This window comes from Macaca mulatta, chromosome 14 (genome assembly GCF_049350105.2).
Source record: "Macaca mulatta isolate MMU2019108-1 chromosome 14, T2T-MMU8v2.0, whole genome shotgun sequence".
NCBI lineage: Eukaryota > Metazoa > Chordata > Mammalia > Primates > Cercopithecidae > Macaca > Macaca mulatta.
Window position 1 is genome coordinate 45434348 of NC_133419.1, and position 18457 is coordinate 45452804.

Here is an 18457-nt window from a genome sequence, read left to right on the forward strand (position 1 = left end):
TTTTTTTTTTTGAGACGGAGTCTCGCTCTGTCGCCCAGGCTGGAGTGCAGTGGCCGGATCTCAGCTCACTGCAAGCTCCGTCTCCCGGGTTTACGCCATTCTCCTACCTCAGCCTCCCGAGCAGCTGGGACTACAGGCGCCTGCCACCTCGCCCGGCTAGTTTTTTGTATTTTTTAGTAGAGACGGGGTTTCACCGGGTTAGCCAGGATGGTCTTGATCTCCTGACCTCGTGATCCGCCCGCCTCGGCCTCCCAAAGTGCTGGGATTACAGGCTTGAGCCACCGCGCCCGGCCTCTCATTCAGTTTTAAACAAATGATCATATCGGAGCATTCCATTCTGGAGAGAACCAAAGGACATTGTTGTCCATCTGGTTTAACTATACAGGCTGAACTAAAACAACCTAACAAGTGCTACCTATCTTTTCAACCCCACCCTCAGATCCTCTATCTCCAGAAGCAGAAACAAGCTCAGCTGTGATCTATCATAATTCCATTAATCCTACAATGAAGCATTAAATTAAACTTTCTAGCGGAGATTCTTCTGCTACAAGGAAAACTGTATCTTGTGAGGCCTGTATTTTATGCAGATAGATTTACTAAACAACGGAGAGAAGAATACAAATAAGCAAAATAATTTGGCAAATTGTGAAATCTCCAGTGGGGGTGTTGTAGTAACTGATTTTTCCTGTTATTATTTACTATAAAGATTTTAGTTACAGAGAGTTTAGTTTCACCTTAGAAACAGCAGTTCTCAGGCTGGGTGCAGTGGCTCACGCCTGTAATCCCAGCACTTTGGGATGCCGAGGCAGGTGGATCACCTGAATTTGAGAGCTTGAGACCAGCCTGGACAACATGGTGAAACCCCATCTTTACTAAAAATTCAAAATTAGCTGGGCATGGTGGTGCACACCTGTAATCCCACCTACTTGGGAGGCTGAGGGCGGTGAATTGCTTGAACCCGGGAGATGGAGGTTGTAGTAAGCTGGGATCATGCCTCTGCACTCCAGCCTGGGTGACAGAGTGAGACTGTCTCAAAAAAAAAAAAAAAAAAAAAAGGGAGAAGGAGAAAAAAAGAAAAAAGAAAGAGCAGTTCTCAAATGGTTCATGTTTCTATGGAATTCTCAAACCCATTCCTTTCTTTGTTAATTACAGGAAAAAACCTGACTTGAGCTAAAACCCTAGTGGAAGGCCTTTTGACATCCCTGATATAAATCACAAGCCTGGGTACTGGGGGGACTCTAAGGAGGACATATTCAAGTTAGTGGTAGAGACTGGGCCAGATCCCAAGTTCCTAACAACTCATTCAGTGTTTCCCAGCCTTCTCTGAGAGAACATGAAGATTCTTCTTCGGCAAATTCCATCTCTGGGTGTGATTTTAGTATTTGTCCCTTTGGTGTGCTGCCCTATTTCTCTAAAGCCAGACAATTACAGAATTCACTTAGCTCTTTGTAAAAAGCATGCCCTGGGAACAGCAGGAAGCTGTTCTTGTGCTACTATTCGGCTTTCTGACATAAAAGGGTTAGTACCCAAAAAGTCTATGGTCATTTTACAACACTTGCATCTAAATTCCATGTTACGTCTCATCAACCCAGATGTGGAAAGAGGTCAAGTGTTCCAGCAAATCCTTAAACAGCCGGATCATTAAGGGTATTTGAAATCTGCACTGAAATCCAGAATTATAGCACATTAGAACTGGAAGGGATAATAGAAATCATACAGTCCAAACTCCTCACCTTCATAGGTTGCTCTGGGTCATAGAATCAGTTTGTCAGAGTAAGGCTAGAACTTGGAGGCCAAATAGTCCTCTTTTGTTATCATAGTATTTTCTGAAGCTCTTTTCTTCTCTGACAGCAGTGGCAGTGATGCCTGATCAACCTCTATGATGGCAACTACTTAGCATGTGGTGTATAAACCCATGTCCTTAAGCGTTGCCTCCTAATACCTTGCAACAGGAGGCTTTTTGGTGAGGTTGACTCAGCCAAGGCTAGGAGAGATCCTTTCTGCACACAGACCTTCTGTGCCACAAGGTGCAATACCTAGAAAGCTGGCTAATGAGAGAGGAAGTAAAGCACATCCCTAGGGCCTGCTGAATTGACAAAGACACAGTAGCAACAAGCAAAACAATAACAAAAACCACCCAAGCCTGAACTCCCTATGTTATTGCTGTCAGAAGCACCACCCTACACAGAAGTAGGACTCAAGAATCCTCGGCAGCCCTTTCCTACCTACTGTGCCTGTTTCTAACCCCAGGTATAGATTCCAGGCCTCCCCTCCTCTCTGTGGGTTAAAGAAGTCTCCATTCACTCTCCCAATATCATAACCCTCATTTCTCAGGCCACCCTGGGATCACCTCTGCATCTGACCAGCCTCACGTGGAGGAAGCTTACCTGTCAGCGTCTCCGAGGCCCAGGGAGGTATTTCGTTGCAGCGTCTCCCGTACCACAGCCATCCCATCAGGGAGCCGGTTCAGGCGACGGGTGTAGAGGCCAAGTCCACCATCAGTCATGTATCTTTAAAAGGAGAAGAGGATAATGCACATGAATGTCAAAAGCAAGTGGCTTCCAGGCCTGCATTCATATCCAGAAGCCCTGCACAGCCCCCTGCACAGCCACCAAGTCCTCTAAGGGGGAAGTAACTGAGGATTCCCTGAGGTTCTGGCACTGATCACAGCCCATGGATAACTCAGCTGGTGATCCAACCTATAGGATCACCAGCTTGCTAACAAAAACGTAAAAAAAGAGAACGAACTCAGCTTAACTAACCCAAACTCACAGGCACCTACGAAGCAGAAGGGAACTAGTGAATAAAATTAACTGTCAGATGGATTCATGACATTCTTTTTAATGTCATTGATTATACAAGCAGGTGTTTTACCTGAGTAATGGAAATGGAACTGACAAATCATTGGCAAATCATAGGCAATATTACAGAGCAGTGCAGTGGAAAAAACAGGCAAGGCTTTGAGAGGGTGGAAAGAAAGGATAGAGGATAGATGAGTGACCTTTGCCATCACAGGCAAGTCACTTCCCTGGAGGGTGAGTTTTTCACCCAAACTATAGGACTATCACAGCCTGTGATATGTGGGAATATCACAACATGGGCATGAGGATTAGTGAGATAAGGAGCATGAAAGTACACTGCAATTTGTGTAAGACTATATAAGTGAAAGACATTATGGTTGTCATGATCACGGAGTGAATTTCACCCTTGATACTGATGTTTTAAGGGGGTTGTCACAAAACTCTGTGAAGAACACTAATGCTAATTTATTCTTTTTTTGGTAATGCTACAAAGCTGTCTTCTGATGAAATCAGTGCTGTTCTTGGGAGGGAGGATGTCTGGAACTTTCTGTACAGATGGCTGATTGTCTACCAACCAGACAAGTTCCTAAAAGCCTAGCCACTAGTAGGAGGTAGCTCAGTCCAAGGCAGCTGTACCTTATATCTACCTTGGCTTCCTCACAGCCCCCATAAAGGAGGCTGGCTGTGTCATTTCCCTCATCTTCAGAGGAGAACAGGAAGGCAAAGCAAAACTTGGGCAGAGCCAGAAACCAAACTTGGATTCCTTCAATCCCTTATGGGCCCCATCAGATCGCCCTGCAAGCTATCTGAAAATGCAAGCATTTTACATTCCAAATCAAGTAATATATAGTAAGAGGACTAATGAGTCATTATTTTTCTGAAACAGGGTCAGCTGAACATGGAAAGTTTTATTGCACTTGACATTTTAACTTTTGCATATATGGAGTCGACCCCGAGGGTTCCCAATCCTTGAATTTCTTCTACCTGTAGCTGGGGATCTTTTGGGGATATATTTTTCAAGAACAGAATTATGAGATGCAAACAAGATTGCCCAGACCAGGAAGTTCAAGTAAGGGGCAGAGAAGAAAATTCTCACTGGAGTTGTCTCATGAGAAAAGCATCTTACAGAATGGGTAAGAGGAACCCAGGAAGCTTCTAACCTATTGTGTCTAAATTCAACACCTCCAATGTTCCCTCCTCCTCCCTTTATGACATTGATGATCACTGAGGTCACAATGTCAACAGAATGAAAAATCTGTTGGAGTGAATCAGACCAAGTGTTTGTGCTTGTACTGAAAATGCAACAGAAGAGACTGAAGTTTTCACTCAACTTTATCATTTTAAAAACCACTCTGTGAATATACTAAAAACCATCAAATTGTATGCTTTAAAATGGTGAATTTTTAGCCGCGCATGGTGGCATGCACCTGTAGTCCCAGCTACTTGGGAGGCTGAAGCAGAAGAATCGCTTGAACCCAGGAGGTGGAGGTTGCAGTGAGCCGAGATGGTGCCACTGCACTCCAGCCTGGGTGACAGAGTGAGATTCCATCTCAAAACAAAACAAAACAAAACAAAACAAAAACAAAACAAAAAAGAAACCCCCCAAAATAAATAAATAAGATGGTGAATTTTATGATACACGATTTAAATCTCAATAAAAATATAAAAACCAATTGCAGCTATAGTTAAATAATTATTTGTCTAATTACCCTTCAATGCATGTCTTTCACACTAAACAGTAAGTTCTTTGCAGGCAGAGATTCTTATTTTGTTCAAATCTATATCTTTTTTTTTTTTTTGAGACGGAGTGTCGCTCTCTCGCCCAGGCTGGAGTGTAGTGGCCGGATCTCAGCTCACTGCAAGCTCCGCCTCCCAGGTTTACGCCATTCTCCTGCCTCAGCCTCCTGAGTAGCTGGGACTACAGACGCCCGCCACCTCGCCCGGCTAGTTTTTTGTATTTTTTAGTAGAGACGGGGTTTCACCGTGTTAGCCAGGATGGTCTCGATCTCCTGACCTCGTGATCCGCCCATCTCGGCCTCCCAAAGTGCTGGGATTACAGGCTTGAGCCACCGCGCCCGGCTCAAATCTATATCTTATGCATGAGCTTAGTACATACTACATGCTTATTAAATACTGTTTTTGTTGAATGAATGAACACATGAATGAATGAAGCCCAAAGACACAGCCATAGGGCTGTGCAAATTTTTTTTGCAAGAACACTGATTACAGGTTTTCTTTCCTCTTAAGCATTAACAAACTTACATTTAAGATATATGGCAAGCAAATTAAACTGTCGATCTGCCAATCTACCCATCATCCATCTATCCATCCATCCAGCCAGCAACCCTCCAACAGATAGAGTGACTCAGGGTAGAGTAATGGGTTATGGGCATCCATCCTACAACTAGCACAAGGAGGAAAAAACACCTACACCAAAATGTCATAACTTTGCCAGAGGCTGGACTTTCCAGATCACATGTCCTTTCAAGGAGAACTCAGTGGAAGCTCTTCACAATACAATCTATTGCACCATTAAGCAAGGCATTTAATTTTGATTTTAGCAAAGTCTGTCCAGCCAGTTAGATAAACAAAATTCTTTCAACTGGGGAGATCTTGTCAAAGGACAAACAAACTAATTTTAGCATTCATTTCCCTGCTGGATTTTTGTTGCTGGTGAAACAACACACACGGTTGGGTAATTACACACACACAGGCATATAGACAAGGCCCACACATACAGAACCCTGGCTTCCTGCTAAGGCCAGACTGTGGGGCCTGGTAAGCATTCCAGACACAGAATGCTGAGACATATTGCAGCCCCAGCCCAGCTACACCTGGGTGCAATGTGGATGTGTCAGAAAATGATAACCCCAAAAAGCGGGAAAGCCTCTGAGAAATGGGACTGAAATGGAACTGAACGTGTGAACTGGGCTTGTTGCTGGGAATTCTGACTTTGTTTCGGCAGAGGGGAGGGGAAAGGCAAAGCTAAATCAGGATCTTCTGCCCTCTCAAACTGCAGGAAGAACTGAAAGTCAGGGAGCTGAACGCAACTAGTCTGACAATGATCTAGTTTCAAGACTGCAAGTCTATTTCACTTACTGTACGCATGTAGAGGGAGGGCAGGCAGGGTGATAAGGAAAATGGGGAACTTACTACCTCTTCTTCTAGAGATAAGTGAACGTGTTCAATTGTTTTTTTTAACAAAAATATTCTTTAAAATAAATTATGTTGCATGTTTCTCCCTGGGAGACGGCACAGCACCAGAGACAGAGCTGTGGTTAGAGCCAGCCTCACACTCAAGAAACTAATTTAAAATATTTCTAAATTATTATCCTCCAATTACGATGATTTACAAACAGCTCTGCATATATTTAAAAATAACTCCTGTATTATACAGTCAATGAAAAATATACAAATTTGGGTTTGCTGGACCAAAATTTGTATAGGAATTGGCTATTGTATACATTAATATAGACTGCCTTAACAAAGTGAAGCCCTTAAGAAAGCATAATTCACAGATGAAGCAGCCATGGGTGTGCTTATCTGAAACACTGGCTTTTGCCCAGGGGTGTTAAAAAAGCTTGTGTTTCTGAAGGTTCGGGGAGCCAGGGGACTCACGGCCTCACCGGCCTCTTTAGGAGCTTTTACAAGAGGCTCATACTGGGTGAAGAAATGACTTGCCTGAGGACACAAGCAAAGGAACCAGCTGATTCAACAACTGAATCTCAGAACAACCATGCCACACTTTCCTTCTCCTTAGAGAGATAAACAATTAGTGCTAGAGCCTAATGAGGTGCTGGTAACATCCTAATGTCTTCTGAGTGGGCTCCTGACTGAGTTGCCAAGCTACTGAACCAGCCCCCTCGTTACCCTTCCGAGTTCTGCAGCAGTAGGTGGATGGAGGCGGCTCTCCACATCCACCTTCTAAAGCTTCCCCAGAGACCCCTGGATGGAAAGAGTAAGAGCCTTTGCTAAAGGGACAAGGTGACTGTGGGGTGTTTTTCTTGCTTCCTTAGGGTGGCCCATGAGCATCAGGGTTAAGGAACATGACTCTGTTGTTAGACCCAAGTTGTTCAAATGCCTTCTCTGCCCCTTGCTGGCTGAAGGACCTAGTATACATCATTGTTAGTAAGTACTGATGGAACTGAATGCTCACTGGGTACTGTGTTAAGTGCTTCACATAAATCATGGCGTTCAACCTTCAAAATCATCTTATCAAGTATATTATCATCTCTATTGTTCAGATGAGGAAAACAGAACTGTGGTTAAGATCCCAGTGCAGGCAGGTGAATTCAAATCCCAACTTTGTCACATTTCAGTGCAATTTCTTCTAGCTTAAGTTCCCTCATAGGATTGCGGCAGGTTAAATGAGACAGTGCATATGTTTAGAAAGCCCAATGCCTGGCATGTAGGGAGCACTTCCTAATTATTAGATGCTTACAGGAATGGCAAGACCTAGTTCCTGCTCTGGTGAAGCTCAAAACCTACTGGGGACTAAGACATGCAAACAGCTCTACTGCTACATAAAAGTGGTATAACAGATGAATGCATGACTCGCTTTGGGAACACACAACAGAAAGTATCACAGAGGAGCGCTGTTTAAGTCGGCCCTAAAGGGTGCAGAGGAGTTTGCCAGCCAAAAGAGGATCCATCAACACACATGGATAACATATGCAAAAGCAGAGAGAAATGGAAGAGGGGAAGGTATGTGCAGAGAAGGGTAAGTAGTTCATTGTTGCTGGAACACAGGGATCACAGCCAGGAACTGGGCTGCATGGGACCTGGGGGATGGTTCTGAACACCTTGGATGCCAGACCTTTGCCTGTAAGATGGGGGGATACATGAAGGTACTAATGAGTAACAGGCTCTGGCTTCTGTTTCAAAGAGAACGTCGACTTTTCGATTCTTCTATCATTTTGTATTCAATTTTTGTGGGCATTTTCTCGTATTTTCTTCTACAGATTTTTCAGAACACACCATTTCCTAGTCCTGTCTGAGTCATCCCAGACCTCCGGGAGCTGGCCAGACTTGAAGGGTAGACCTTACCATCCCTCCAATCAAGACAGACCTGTGAAGGCAACATGCCTTTTACAAAAGGAACTTTCTCTACAGAATAGGTTGGTAACTGACACTAGCTACGAAAAAGCTGTGGAATCTAATAGGACCTGTTAGAACAAATACTCTACACTTCAAGTCCAACATTTAGTAAATAGATTTCTTCCCTTTCTTTAAATGTAATGATGCAACAATGTGGAACCAAGTGAAACTGGCTTTGTGAGTCACCTTCAGAAGCGGCAAAAGGTGGCTTCTCATTTCCAAAGTTCACAGTTCAACATGGCCTGCATAAGTAATACAAACTGACTGTCACTAATCTCACCAGAAATCACCTCTGTCAAGAACTGTGCGAGGAGAGAGGGGACAGAGAAGGAAAGAAACATGTACCAACTTGCTCTAGTCGAGTGCTTTTCTAATAGAGCATGACATAAAAAAAACACACCTCTCAGATGCAAGAAATGAAAGAACAAACAGAAAACAAATCAATCCTATGTAATTACTTTTCTTCAAAGACATGTCAGCCTGTCTCTATTTTTTGGACACACTTTTGGTTGAAACGTGGAAAATGTGGACACAGAAACATGGAATAATTACAAATGTGTGTGTAATATTCCTTGCCAATAACAATATAAATATCCAGACATATATATCAACACATACTTTGTTGCATAAGGTTGAAAAAAATGATGGGGGCTGATGAAAAGCCCTTATCGTTGAGCATGTCACCAACATCCAAATCACCAAACATCATACGCTTTCACAGGACCCTCTACTTGGTTATAATACGGTGTGACATTCATTCTCTGAGTTTATTAGGATGTAAATTGAGTTTCTGGACAGACCTGGAAAAGAATCCCTTTAGTTTAGGGCCTCTGAGAAGTCAGATGAATCAACTTCACTACAGGTCATAGGAGGACGCACCAGCCAACGAGTCTAACAAAGCTGCCTGCATCCTTTTGAAAAAAGCTGACAGGCTGGATGGTGGCTCATGCCTGTAATCCCAGCATTTGGGAGGCCGAGGTGGGTGGATCATGAGGTCAGGAGTTCAAGACCAGCCTGACCAATATGGTGAAACCCCATTTCTACTAAAAAAAAATATATATATATACAAAAATTAGCCGGGTACGGTGGCAGGTGCCTGTAATCTCAGCAACTCGGGAGGCTGAGGCAGGAGAATCACTTGAAGCTGGTTAGCAGAGGTTGCAGTGAGCCGAGATCATGCCCCTGCAACTCCAGCCTGGGCTACAGAATGAGACTCTGTCTTAAAAAAAAAAAAAAAAAAAAAAAAAGGAAGAAAGAAAAAAGCTGATCTTTATGAAAAGAAAAGCGGTGGCCACATTGGCTTAAGGAAGAAGAGAATGCATCTGAAATGCAAAAATATGACTGGAAAAAAATGGGCTCAGTTTCTCAGTGAGAATTATAAAACTGCAGCACTAAAATTTAGTGAACTTGGCTTAAAATTTTGCTAAGGAAACACATGGAAACCACTTTGTCCTCAATGAGTTTTTAGGCATAAATGTTGAGGCAGGTGTAGCATATTTCATTCATCAAAAACCCTTTGTCCCCCATGACAAGTTCAGAGACATGTTGCATGACTCTAACATCCTACTCACAGCATATTCTTACATATTTTAAAATCAAATAAAGGTGAAATTCAAGTGAAATTCACAGTGTCGCCTCTTCCTGATTATGGATCACTCCAAACTGACACAAGATGAAACAAAACCAACAGCAACCTTTGGAGAGAAAGCCCAAGGTGAGAATGCCTTTACTCGGTTGGGGTTCCCTGGGGCAGCAGGACTTTAACTATAAATAAGACAGACTGCATAATCCACACAATTTAGAAACAAGGGGATGTGAAGCAGAAGAGGGGTAAGAAATGACTCTTTCATTTTTATGACTTAGTGGGCAATTCTTCTAACATAGACCCACACATCTTCGTCCTTCATGCCTTTGGGGAAATGCTTCCAACAACTGCTGGCAGAGGCCAATGGGAAATGTGACTTAGATAATCCAACCAGTTTCCTACCTTTCTGTTTGATGCAAAATTGGGGCACCCTTTACCTGATTTCCTACTGTCCTCCAGGACTGTCAGCTCTTCAGGATGTCACCAAGTTGATAACAACTTTTTCTTTGTAGGAGGATTTGGGAGTTCAATGTACATCGTGAGTAATATCTTCCCTTAGCTCATTCAAGCCTGGAGCAGTCTCCTGTGGCCACAACACACACCACCTCGGTTCAGAGCATAGGATGACGTGACCATGGCAAATAGACGGCACTGCTGTGAAGTTTCTTCAATGGCCACAAGCCATCCCCCAGGAGAACGCACAGTTGAAGGGGCACTAACTAGCCCCTGCTTCTCTGCTGCAAAGTGAGCCAGATAACTGGGAAAACCCAGATCAATCTTCTGGTCACGGTAGAGCAGGAAGTCAAGGCTGCTGCAGAAGTGAACTCACTCAGGAGGTCTGGAGCTGACTCTGGCTAGCCCCAGTCAACAGAGCACACCTCACTGGGGAGTACTGCAAAGATGTTGCTAAGCTAATCAAACAAGGGCTCAGATCTAGCAGGCCACTGGGACAGCGGCAGCAGCGGGAAAAGGCAGGCCTGAGTTAAAGAGGAGTCAAAAGGTCCCAGGGGCCCCCTGCAAGCCTCACCAGGGAAAACTGGTGGCATAGACTTTTGTCATTTCTGCTTCCTAAAGCCGGTGCTGAGGACTGCTTGAGAGAGAGAGAGAGACAGAAGACATAGCGTGGGAGTCACTGTCTGCAGCTCAACTCAACACATGCCTCACCATCTACCTGCTGCTTGAAATATGGGCCAGGGAGCAGCAGTTTCAATAGCACCTGGAAGCTGTTTAAAAAGCAGTATCCCAGACCTTCTAAATCAGACTCAGCATTTCCATAAACTCCCCAGGTGATCTGTGCGCACACTAAAGAAAAAGAAGCACTGGACCCAGGCAGTGGTCTCCGTAGTGGGGAGCACAGATGACCCAGGAGTGAAAACGCAAGTGCTTCTATGTATATTTATTTCTCATCAAGATATTTCTGATTCCTATGTTTTCGTACACTATACAGCATATGCAATATTTCAATAACATGGCACACATATATTTTAAAAACAACTACAACCAAATCCAGTCTAAATAAGAAATTCCTAAACTTTCTTAAGTTATGAACCCCTTGGGAGAAACTAGTGAAAACTATGGACCCCATCTCACACATGTGCAAAATTCACATCCAGCATGAGTTGGCTCACAGACCTCCAGGCCCCACCTTAGCAGTGACTTTGCTAAAACAGGGCAGAAGTAGATCCTGGCTGAGTATATGCTTCAGCATACTCTGCAATGATTTCTACGTTGCAAGACTTGTCTGTTTGTTATAAACCAATTCAGCAGTGGCTCATGGCTTTGCTACAATTCATGTTACCCTGAGTTTTAGCACATAGACTCAATCTCACCACTGCTTGGGTCTTGCTTTCACCAAACTCCTAGCAGAGAGATTGATCAAGTGGAGAATTTCTGTGTGGTGGTAAAACAGGCTACCAAGGTTTGTGTGTCTTTTGCAAAACGCAATGTGACTTTCCACAAGTCTAATAAAATTTCCTCTAATACTAATTCCCAGAGCATTTTGGTTTAAAAAGATCTAGGCTGGGCGCGGTGGCTCATGCCTGTAATCCCAGCACTTTGGAAGGAAGAGGCAGGCGGATCACAAGGCCAGGAGATCAAGACCATCCTGGCTAACACGGTGAAACCCCGTCTCTACTAAAAATACAAAAAATTAGCCGGGCATGGTGGCGGGCGCCTGTGGTCCCAGCTACTCGGGAGGCTGAGGCAAGAGAATGGCGTGAACCCGGGAGGCGGAGCTTGCAGTGAGCCGAGATCGCACCACTGCACTCCAGCCTGGGGAACAGAATGAGGCTCCATCTCAAAAAATAAATAAATAAATAAACAGATAAAAATAAAAAGATCTATACATATATAAACTCCAGAAGCGTTTTAATTAAAAAGGCCCATAGTAGCCCTAATAAAATACATACTTCAATGCACAAAGAGTCAAGGATTATAACAATAGTGTACTTATCACCCTTAAACCAATAGACATATGTAAAATTTTAATTATAATCCATGGCTACACTTGTTTGAAATGGATGCAGGCAGGGCACACTTCTGAAAAAAGGTTGCATGCATTCGAAAATTGACAGTCCCTGTGTCTGAAACTTGTCTTGCCTGAATTGTCTTTATTGTGGTTCAACTGTCAGTGTGGAATTGTAGCAAATATTTCTAGCATTAGCAGGAAGCTTTTTGTCCACTTCTGGAAGATGAAACACATCCTAACACACAGGACACAGTTCTCTAGACAAAGCCCCTTTAAGCTCTTTCTTGGAATAAAACAGATAGTGAAAGGAGATGGACTGATATCCAGGAATTCTCAAACCTCGGAATACACCTAAATCCTCTGGAAAGCCTGACCAAAATGCTTATTCCAATGCCTCGACTTCATACATGCAAGATGTATTTAGTGAGGCCCAAATCTTGCAACAACAGCAACAACAACAACAACAACAACAACAACAACAACAACACAGACTTTACTTTTTAAGAGACACTTTCTCTAACACTGTACAGAAATTACAGAGTTCCTTTATATCCCCTCTTTCCCCCAACGCTTTGCTCTATTATTATGTACATTTTGTTTTCTCAGAAACAGGGTCTTGCTTTGTAACCCAGGGTAGAGTGTACACTGCCGTCCTAAAGTCCTGGGCTCAAGGGATCCTCCTGTGTCAGCCTCCCGAGTAGCTGGGACTATAGGTGCAGGCCACCATGCCCTAATTTTTAAACTTTTTGTAGAGATGGAGTCTTGCCATGTTGCTCAGGCTGGTCTTGAACTAGGCTCAAGCCATCTTCCCACCTCAGCTTCCAAAGTGTTGGGATTACAGATGTGAGCCACTGCTCCGGGGCTATTATTAATATTTTGTATTAGTATGGTTCATTGTTGCAATTGATGAACCAATATTAATACATTATTATTAACTGAAGTCACATTAGGGTTCACTCTATGTCTTATAGCTCTACTGGTTTTGATACAGAATGTCACCTACCCACCATTACAGTATCACAGAATATAATTCTACCACCTTAAAAATGCCCCATGCTCCACCTATTCATTGTTTCCCCCAAGCCTACATTTTTAACAGACATGCAAGTAATTCTCTTGCAGGTAGTCAGGCTAAAACTGTGAGAAATGGTGCCTTGAATCATGAGACCTGGGTGAAAGAACTGTAAGTTAGATTGGATTCAGTTTCCCTAAGAATTAGTTGACTATAATGTGGCTACACTGTAACAGTAATTTAAACTTCAAATCCCCTTAGTAACTACTCTTGGCCCCCTCTGCGTTAGGGGACAATGTCCACATTAACCTAGGTTGAAGCTAATCCACAATGTTTCCTCCATCTCTAATCAAGGCTTGATAAAAGCTGTTACTACTTTAAACTTCTTCTAAAATATCGAGTGACTCATGGTCTTGTAGTTAAATGCCTACCAGCCTCAGGACAGTCCGACTGTTGGAAACTCACATGGCTGGCAAGTGGCAAGATCGAGCAGTATTAGACATGCTGAATTCAAAATATTATGGACAACACACAGGTAGTTCAGCGTGGCATCATAATCAGATGCTCTTCCTCTGGAAAAGCCTTCCACATTGCCGACACAATCTGACAGAAGTGGATCCTGGCTGAGTAGATCCTTCAACGTATTCTGCAACGGTTTCTACATTGCAAGACTTGTCTGTTTGCTATAAACCAATCCAGCAGTGGCTCATAGCATTGCTACAATTCACATGGTACCCTGAATTTTAGCACATAGACTCAATCTCATCACTGCTTGGGTCTTGCTTTCACCAAACTCCTAGCAGAGAGATTGATCAAGTGGAAAATTTCTGCATGGTGGTAAAACATACTAGCAAGCTTTGTGTGTCTTTTGGAAAATGCATTCTCCTGAGCACTTCTGGTACGCTGAAACACACCTGCCAATCATCATCTGTGGGCTGCTAAGTCTTACCATTCCTGTGATTTGTTACGGCTCCCCAAGCCTCAGAGTGCTCTGAGACACAGGCTCACTTTTCACATTAAGTCAGCAGAATTTATGCTGGCTTTGAGGATTGTATGTTCCCTTTGGAAGATGACTAGAGCCTATAGGGGTGGGAATCTGACATCTAGTGTCTGTTTCTCTTCTGGGTTCATGCAGATACTCCCAGGCAACAACCAAAGTCTACCAAACTGGGGAGAAATCAGCTGGCACTTTGACTTAGGTTCCTGCAAGTTTCACCTTGTCTTTTCCAGACTGCAGCTGAAAGAATGCCACAGTGTACTGAGAAGAGACAGAATGAGAAGGTGACTGATTTGTAATTGTGAGACAATCCCCGCTGTAGACAAAGGCAAAAAGCAGGCCTTGGGAACGTCACTCAAGCTCAGCAAACAACTAGATTTCTGGAAGCACTGTGGAGAAGCTGTAGGAAGGGCTCACGTAGAGTCACAGGTAGGACTTTGCCCAGAGGAGGCCTATGTTTAAGGTGGTAGCATTTGTGCAACAAACATTTATGTGGCACCAATCGAGAGGCAGGCACTAGCCTGGGTATTGGGGATATAAGAATCAGACTCAGTCCTTGACCTTGAGGGGCTTAGTGTCGGCTTGGGGCAAGCAGATGTGTAAATATTTGCATGGGGTTCAAAGAGAGACACCAGAAAAGGCTCCTTAGAGAAAGAAAACCTCCCATAGCATCTTGAAGGTGTCTGCCAGGCAATGTTGGGTTGGGTGAGGGAGATCAGGTAGTTCACACAGACATGCATGTACAAATACGAAGGACCCAACATGTAAAGTGAACTCGGTGTGTGGTTTTCTATGCTAAGTTTCTACCAGGTGATATTTTCATCAAGACAATGATTATTCTGGGCACTTATTCTAAATGGGATTCAAAAAATAAACCATCAATACCAAGGAAATAGATATATAGACCTTTGGCCTTCAAGGGTAGAGGATTAAGCAAAACTAGGTGACTATGGGATGCTCAAATTACCTGCCATTGAGTCCACAAGAACAGTAGACATGACAGCTGACAACATGAAATGCTGGCCCTGGTCACTCATCCAGATGTCACCTTCAGAAACTGCACATAGGCCGCTGAGAACACTGGTTGTCTGTAGGAATGATCCTATCTCTAGGGAGGGAGCAGGAATTTGAAAAGTATGTTCAAGGCCCAATGTTTCTGATAATGCATTCTGTAAAGTTTGACAAAATTTGAGTTGTTGTGGAGCTACTAAAGATACAGTGATTCTGAAAAGCCACATCTAATTTTACCCTCCAGCTCTGCACCTCCTTAACCCCCAATCACGGTGTGAGATCTTTCAGGAGGGGGCATGACATTTAAAAAGAAAAAAGTTTGGGCCAGGCACGGCGGCTCATGCCTGTAATCCCAGCACTTTGGGAGGCCAAGGCGGGCAGATCACCTGAGGTCAGGAGTTCAAGACTAGCCTAGCCAACTTGGTGAAACCCCGTTTCTACTAAAATTACAAAAATTAGCTGGACGTGGTGGCACGTGCTGGTAATCCCAGCTACTTGGGAAGCTGAGACAGGAGAACTGCTTGAACCCAGGAGAAGGAGGTTGCATGAGCCAAGATCGTGCCACTGCACTCCAGCCTGGGTGACAGAGTGAGACTCTGTCTCAAAAAAGAAAAAAGTTTGAAAAACATTGAGTTAAAATATGTGAGGATGGAAACCAGTCATTTTCTTCCTGGAGAGTTCAGATTTTGAACCAATTAAAGTACCAGATTTCTGTATTAACAGAAACTATCCAAAAGTGTGTTGTACATCCACAAAAGTTGCATATGATACATTTACATGGGGGCAAACAAGGCTGTGGCTGGGATGTTACAGGGGGGCCCACCCATGCTCTGAGCAAGGAAAGGGAAATCTCACAGCTCTCTCTTTGGGGTGTAAAACGCCTTTTTTATACTCTGCAAAATGGGTCCCAAACCCATCACCCCATCCGCTTGCCCCCTAAAAAGCAGGCAGACCATGGTAGAAAGTCTTGATAAAATCCTACAGTGAAAAGGCACCCTATGCAAACCACGGGCCACAGGAAAAGAGAACAACCACTCTAACCTCTTCAGCTGGGCACATACCAAATACCCCCCTGTCCCTCTCATGGTGAGCAATGGAAAAACGTCCTTTTCTACTAAGGTTGGCAAAAGTGCGTCCTACTCAAAAACGTGCCTGTGGGGCCAGACATGACACAAACTCCCCGAAACCAGATGATGTGCTTTCAATGACTAAAACACTTGTGCTATCTTCACCAGGGCATGTAGCGTTCCCACACCATGATGTTCTGCCTCATCTAACATATTAATGTTAAATTACAGGATGTCTTTTAGTTCATCTCCTCCACCTCCCACTTGAGGACACCACACTGAGAAGGTGTTCACTCTAAAACCTCACTTTCAGTGCAACAGAGCATTAAGAAAAACATCCATGATAGGTAGTTTCACGGAACTACATACAGAATATTAGATCTGGGGGGATTTCAAAGATTATTTGGTTTAACGGTTTTTCAGATGCAAAATGAAGACTCAGAGAATTGGAGTGATTTGTCCAAGGAAACACAAGCAGAAAGTATTCACAAAGGTTTTTTTTCATTTAAATGTATTTGTATGTTCAGTAAATCCCTTTTTCTGTCTTTTATGATAAAATGGAAGCTTGGCTCCTTTATTTCACATTTATTATAACTGTTGGCTTGTGTTTCTTGTGCTCCAGACTTCACCCAACAAGTTCAATAAAGGTAGCTCTATTATTATTATTTTAGAACCAATATTTTTGCTTCAAAATCCGCAGTCCCTATAACTGTGCCTTCAACTCTCAAAATAGGTGCCTACCAAGTGTTTCTTGATGTACTGAAGAAAGAATAAATAACAATCAACAATTAAATTGTTGGAGTGGGCACAGTGTCTGTAATCCCAGCACTTTGGGAGGCCGAGGCAGGTGGATCACTTGAGGCCAGGAGTTCAAGACCAGCCTGGACAACATTGTGAAAATCCTCTACCAAAAATACAAACATTAACCATATGTGGTGGTGCACGCCTGTAATCCCAGTTACTTGGGAGGGTGAGACAGGAGAATCACTTGAACTCAGGAGGTGGAGGTTGCAGTGAGCCAAGATCATGCCACTGCACTCCACCCGGGGCAACAGAGCAAGACTCTGTCTCAATAAAAACAAAGAACTGCTTTCACTGTAGTCCTCCCTTATCTGTGGTTTCACATTCCATGGTTTTAGTCATCCACAGTCAACTGTGGTCTGACATTTGGTGAGTATGTTACAATAAGATATTTTGAGAGAGAGAGAGACCACATTCACGTAACTTTTATTAGAGCATATTATAACAACAGTTATATTTTATTGTTAGTTACTGTTGTTAATTTATTTTATTTTTTTGAGACAGAGTCTCGCTCTGTCGCCCAAGCTGGAAGGCAGTGGTGCGATCTTGGCTCACTGCAAGCTCCACCTCCTGGGTTCACACCATTCTCCCACCTCAGCCTCCCGAGTAGCTGGGACTACAGGTGCCCACCACTGCGCCCGGCTAATTTTGCTTTTGTATTTTTGGTAAAGACAGGGTTTCACCGTGTTAGCCAGGATGGTCTCCATCTCCTGACCTTGTGATCTGCCTGCCTTGGTCTCCCAAAGTGCTGGGATTACAGGCGTGAGCCACTGCGCCCGGTCAACTGTTGTTAATTTCTTACTGTGTTGAATTTATAAATTAAACTTTATCACAGGTATGTCTGTATACAAAAAACCCCCATAGTTTATATAGAGTTAAGCACAATCTGCAGTTTCAGGCACCCACCGAGGGTCTTGGAACATATCTCCTGTGGAAAAAGGAGGAATAGTGTATGTATATTTTATGTGTTAAGCATCTGGAGAATACAAAGAGAAATGAGATGCATCCTTGCATCTGCTTTAGAAATAAGTCAAATACTATCAATAGTAGACTTTGATACAGAAAGGGTCCAAAAATGACTTTCAGGAAGATGTGGGCCTTCCAGGTCTCATTTAAGGGAGAGCATGGCTCCAGCAGAGAGTCCACCGTATTGGGAACAATGTTACTGCCACACTCTATGGCATCCTGAACTTGAGCTGAAGCGAGTTTCATTTCCCCATTGTATCTGATTCTTAGAAAAGTGAAAGCAGTATAGTGGGGAGCTCAGTTTGAAAGGCAAAAGAACTGTGTTTCTCTTTTAGAATTTCAACATGTATAGGTCAGGACAGTGCCACAGGTGTGTTCACAAGAGGGACAGGGTGTTGCACAAACTGTGTGGATGAACACGCTTCTCCCTGTAGGAAGGCAGCTGCTGGAGCTCTGGAGGTAACCTGGGCATGAGACACTCAGAAGTCAAGGAACCAAGCACCCAGGCAACCCAGCCAGCCTGCGGACAAGGAGAAGCCACGGCAGGTGTGAACAGGGTGTGGCAGGGGCACCCTAGCAGCAGTCGGAGCACTCTGGAGGGAAAGACAGGCTGAGAAGTCGCCGAAACACAGGCCAATGACCTTCAGAGTAGA

At 43.7% G+C, this 18457-nt stretch overlaps 1 protein-coding gene and 1 long non-coding RNA gene across 8 annotated transcripts in view; one reads left to right on the forward strand and one right to left on the reverse strand.

Annotated features, from left to right (window-relative positions):
- NAV2 (neuron navigator 2) overlaps nucleotides 1–18457 on the reverse strand; it is a 409147-nt gene that overhangs the window by 136921 nt on the left and 253769 nt on the right. For all 7 annotated transcript variants that reach the window (XM_077964833.1, XM_077964832.1, XM_002799608.4 and 4 more), the window contains one exon: nucleotides 2388–2510. In XM_077964833.1, coding sequence (XP_077820959.1) covers nucleotides 2388–2510 — 123 coding nt within the window. The remainder of the gene's footprint in view (nucleotides 1–2387; nucleotides 2511–18457) is intronic.
- On the forward strand, nucleotides 7760–16699 carry LOC144334560 (uncharacterized). The gene is made up of 2 exons (XR_013404526.1): nucleotides 7760–7918; nucleotides 14193–16699. It is a non-coding gene; the product is annotated as an uncharacterized LOC144334560 (long non-coding RNA).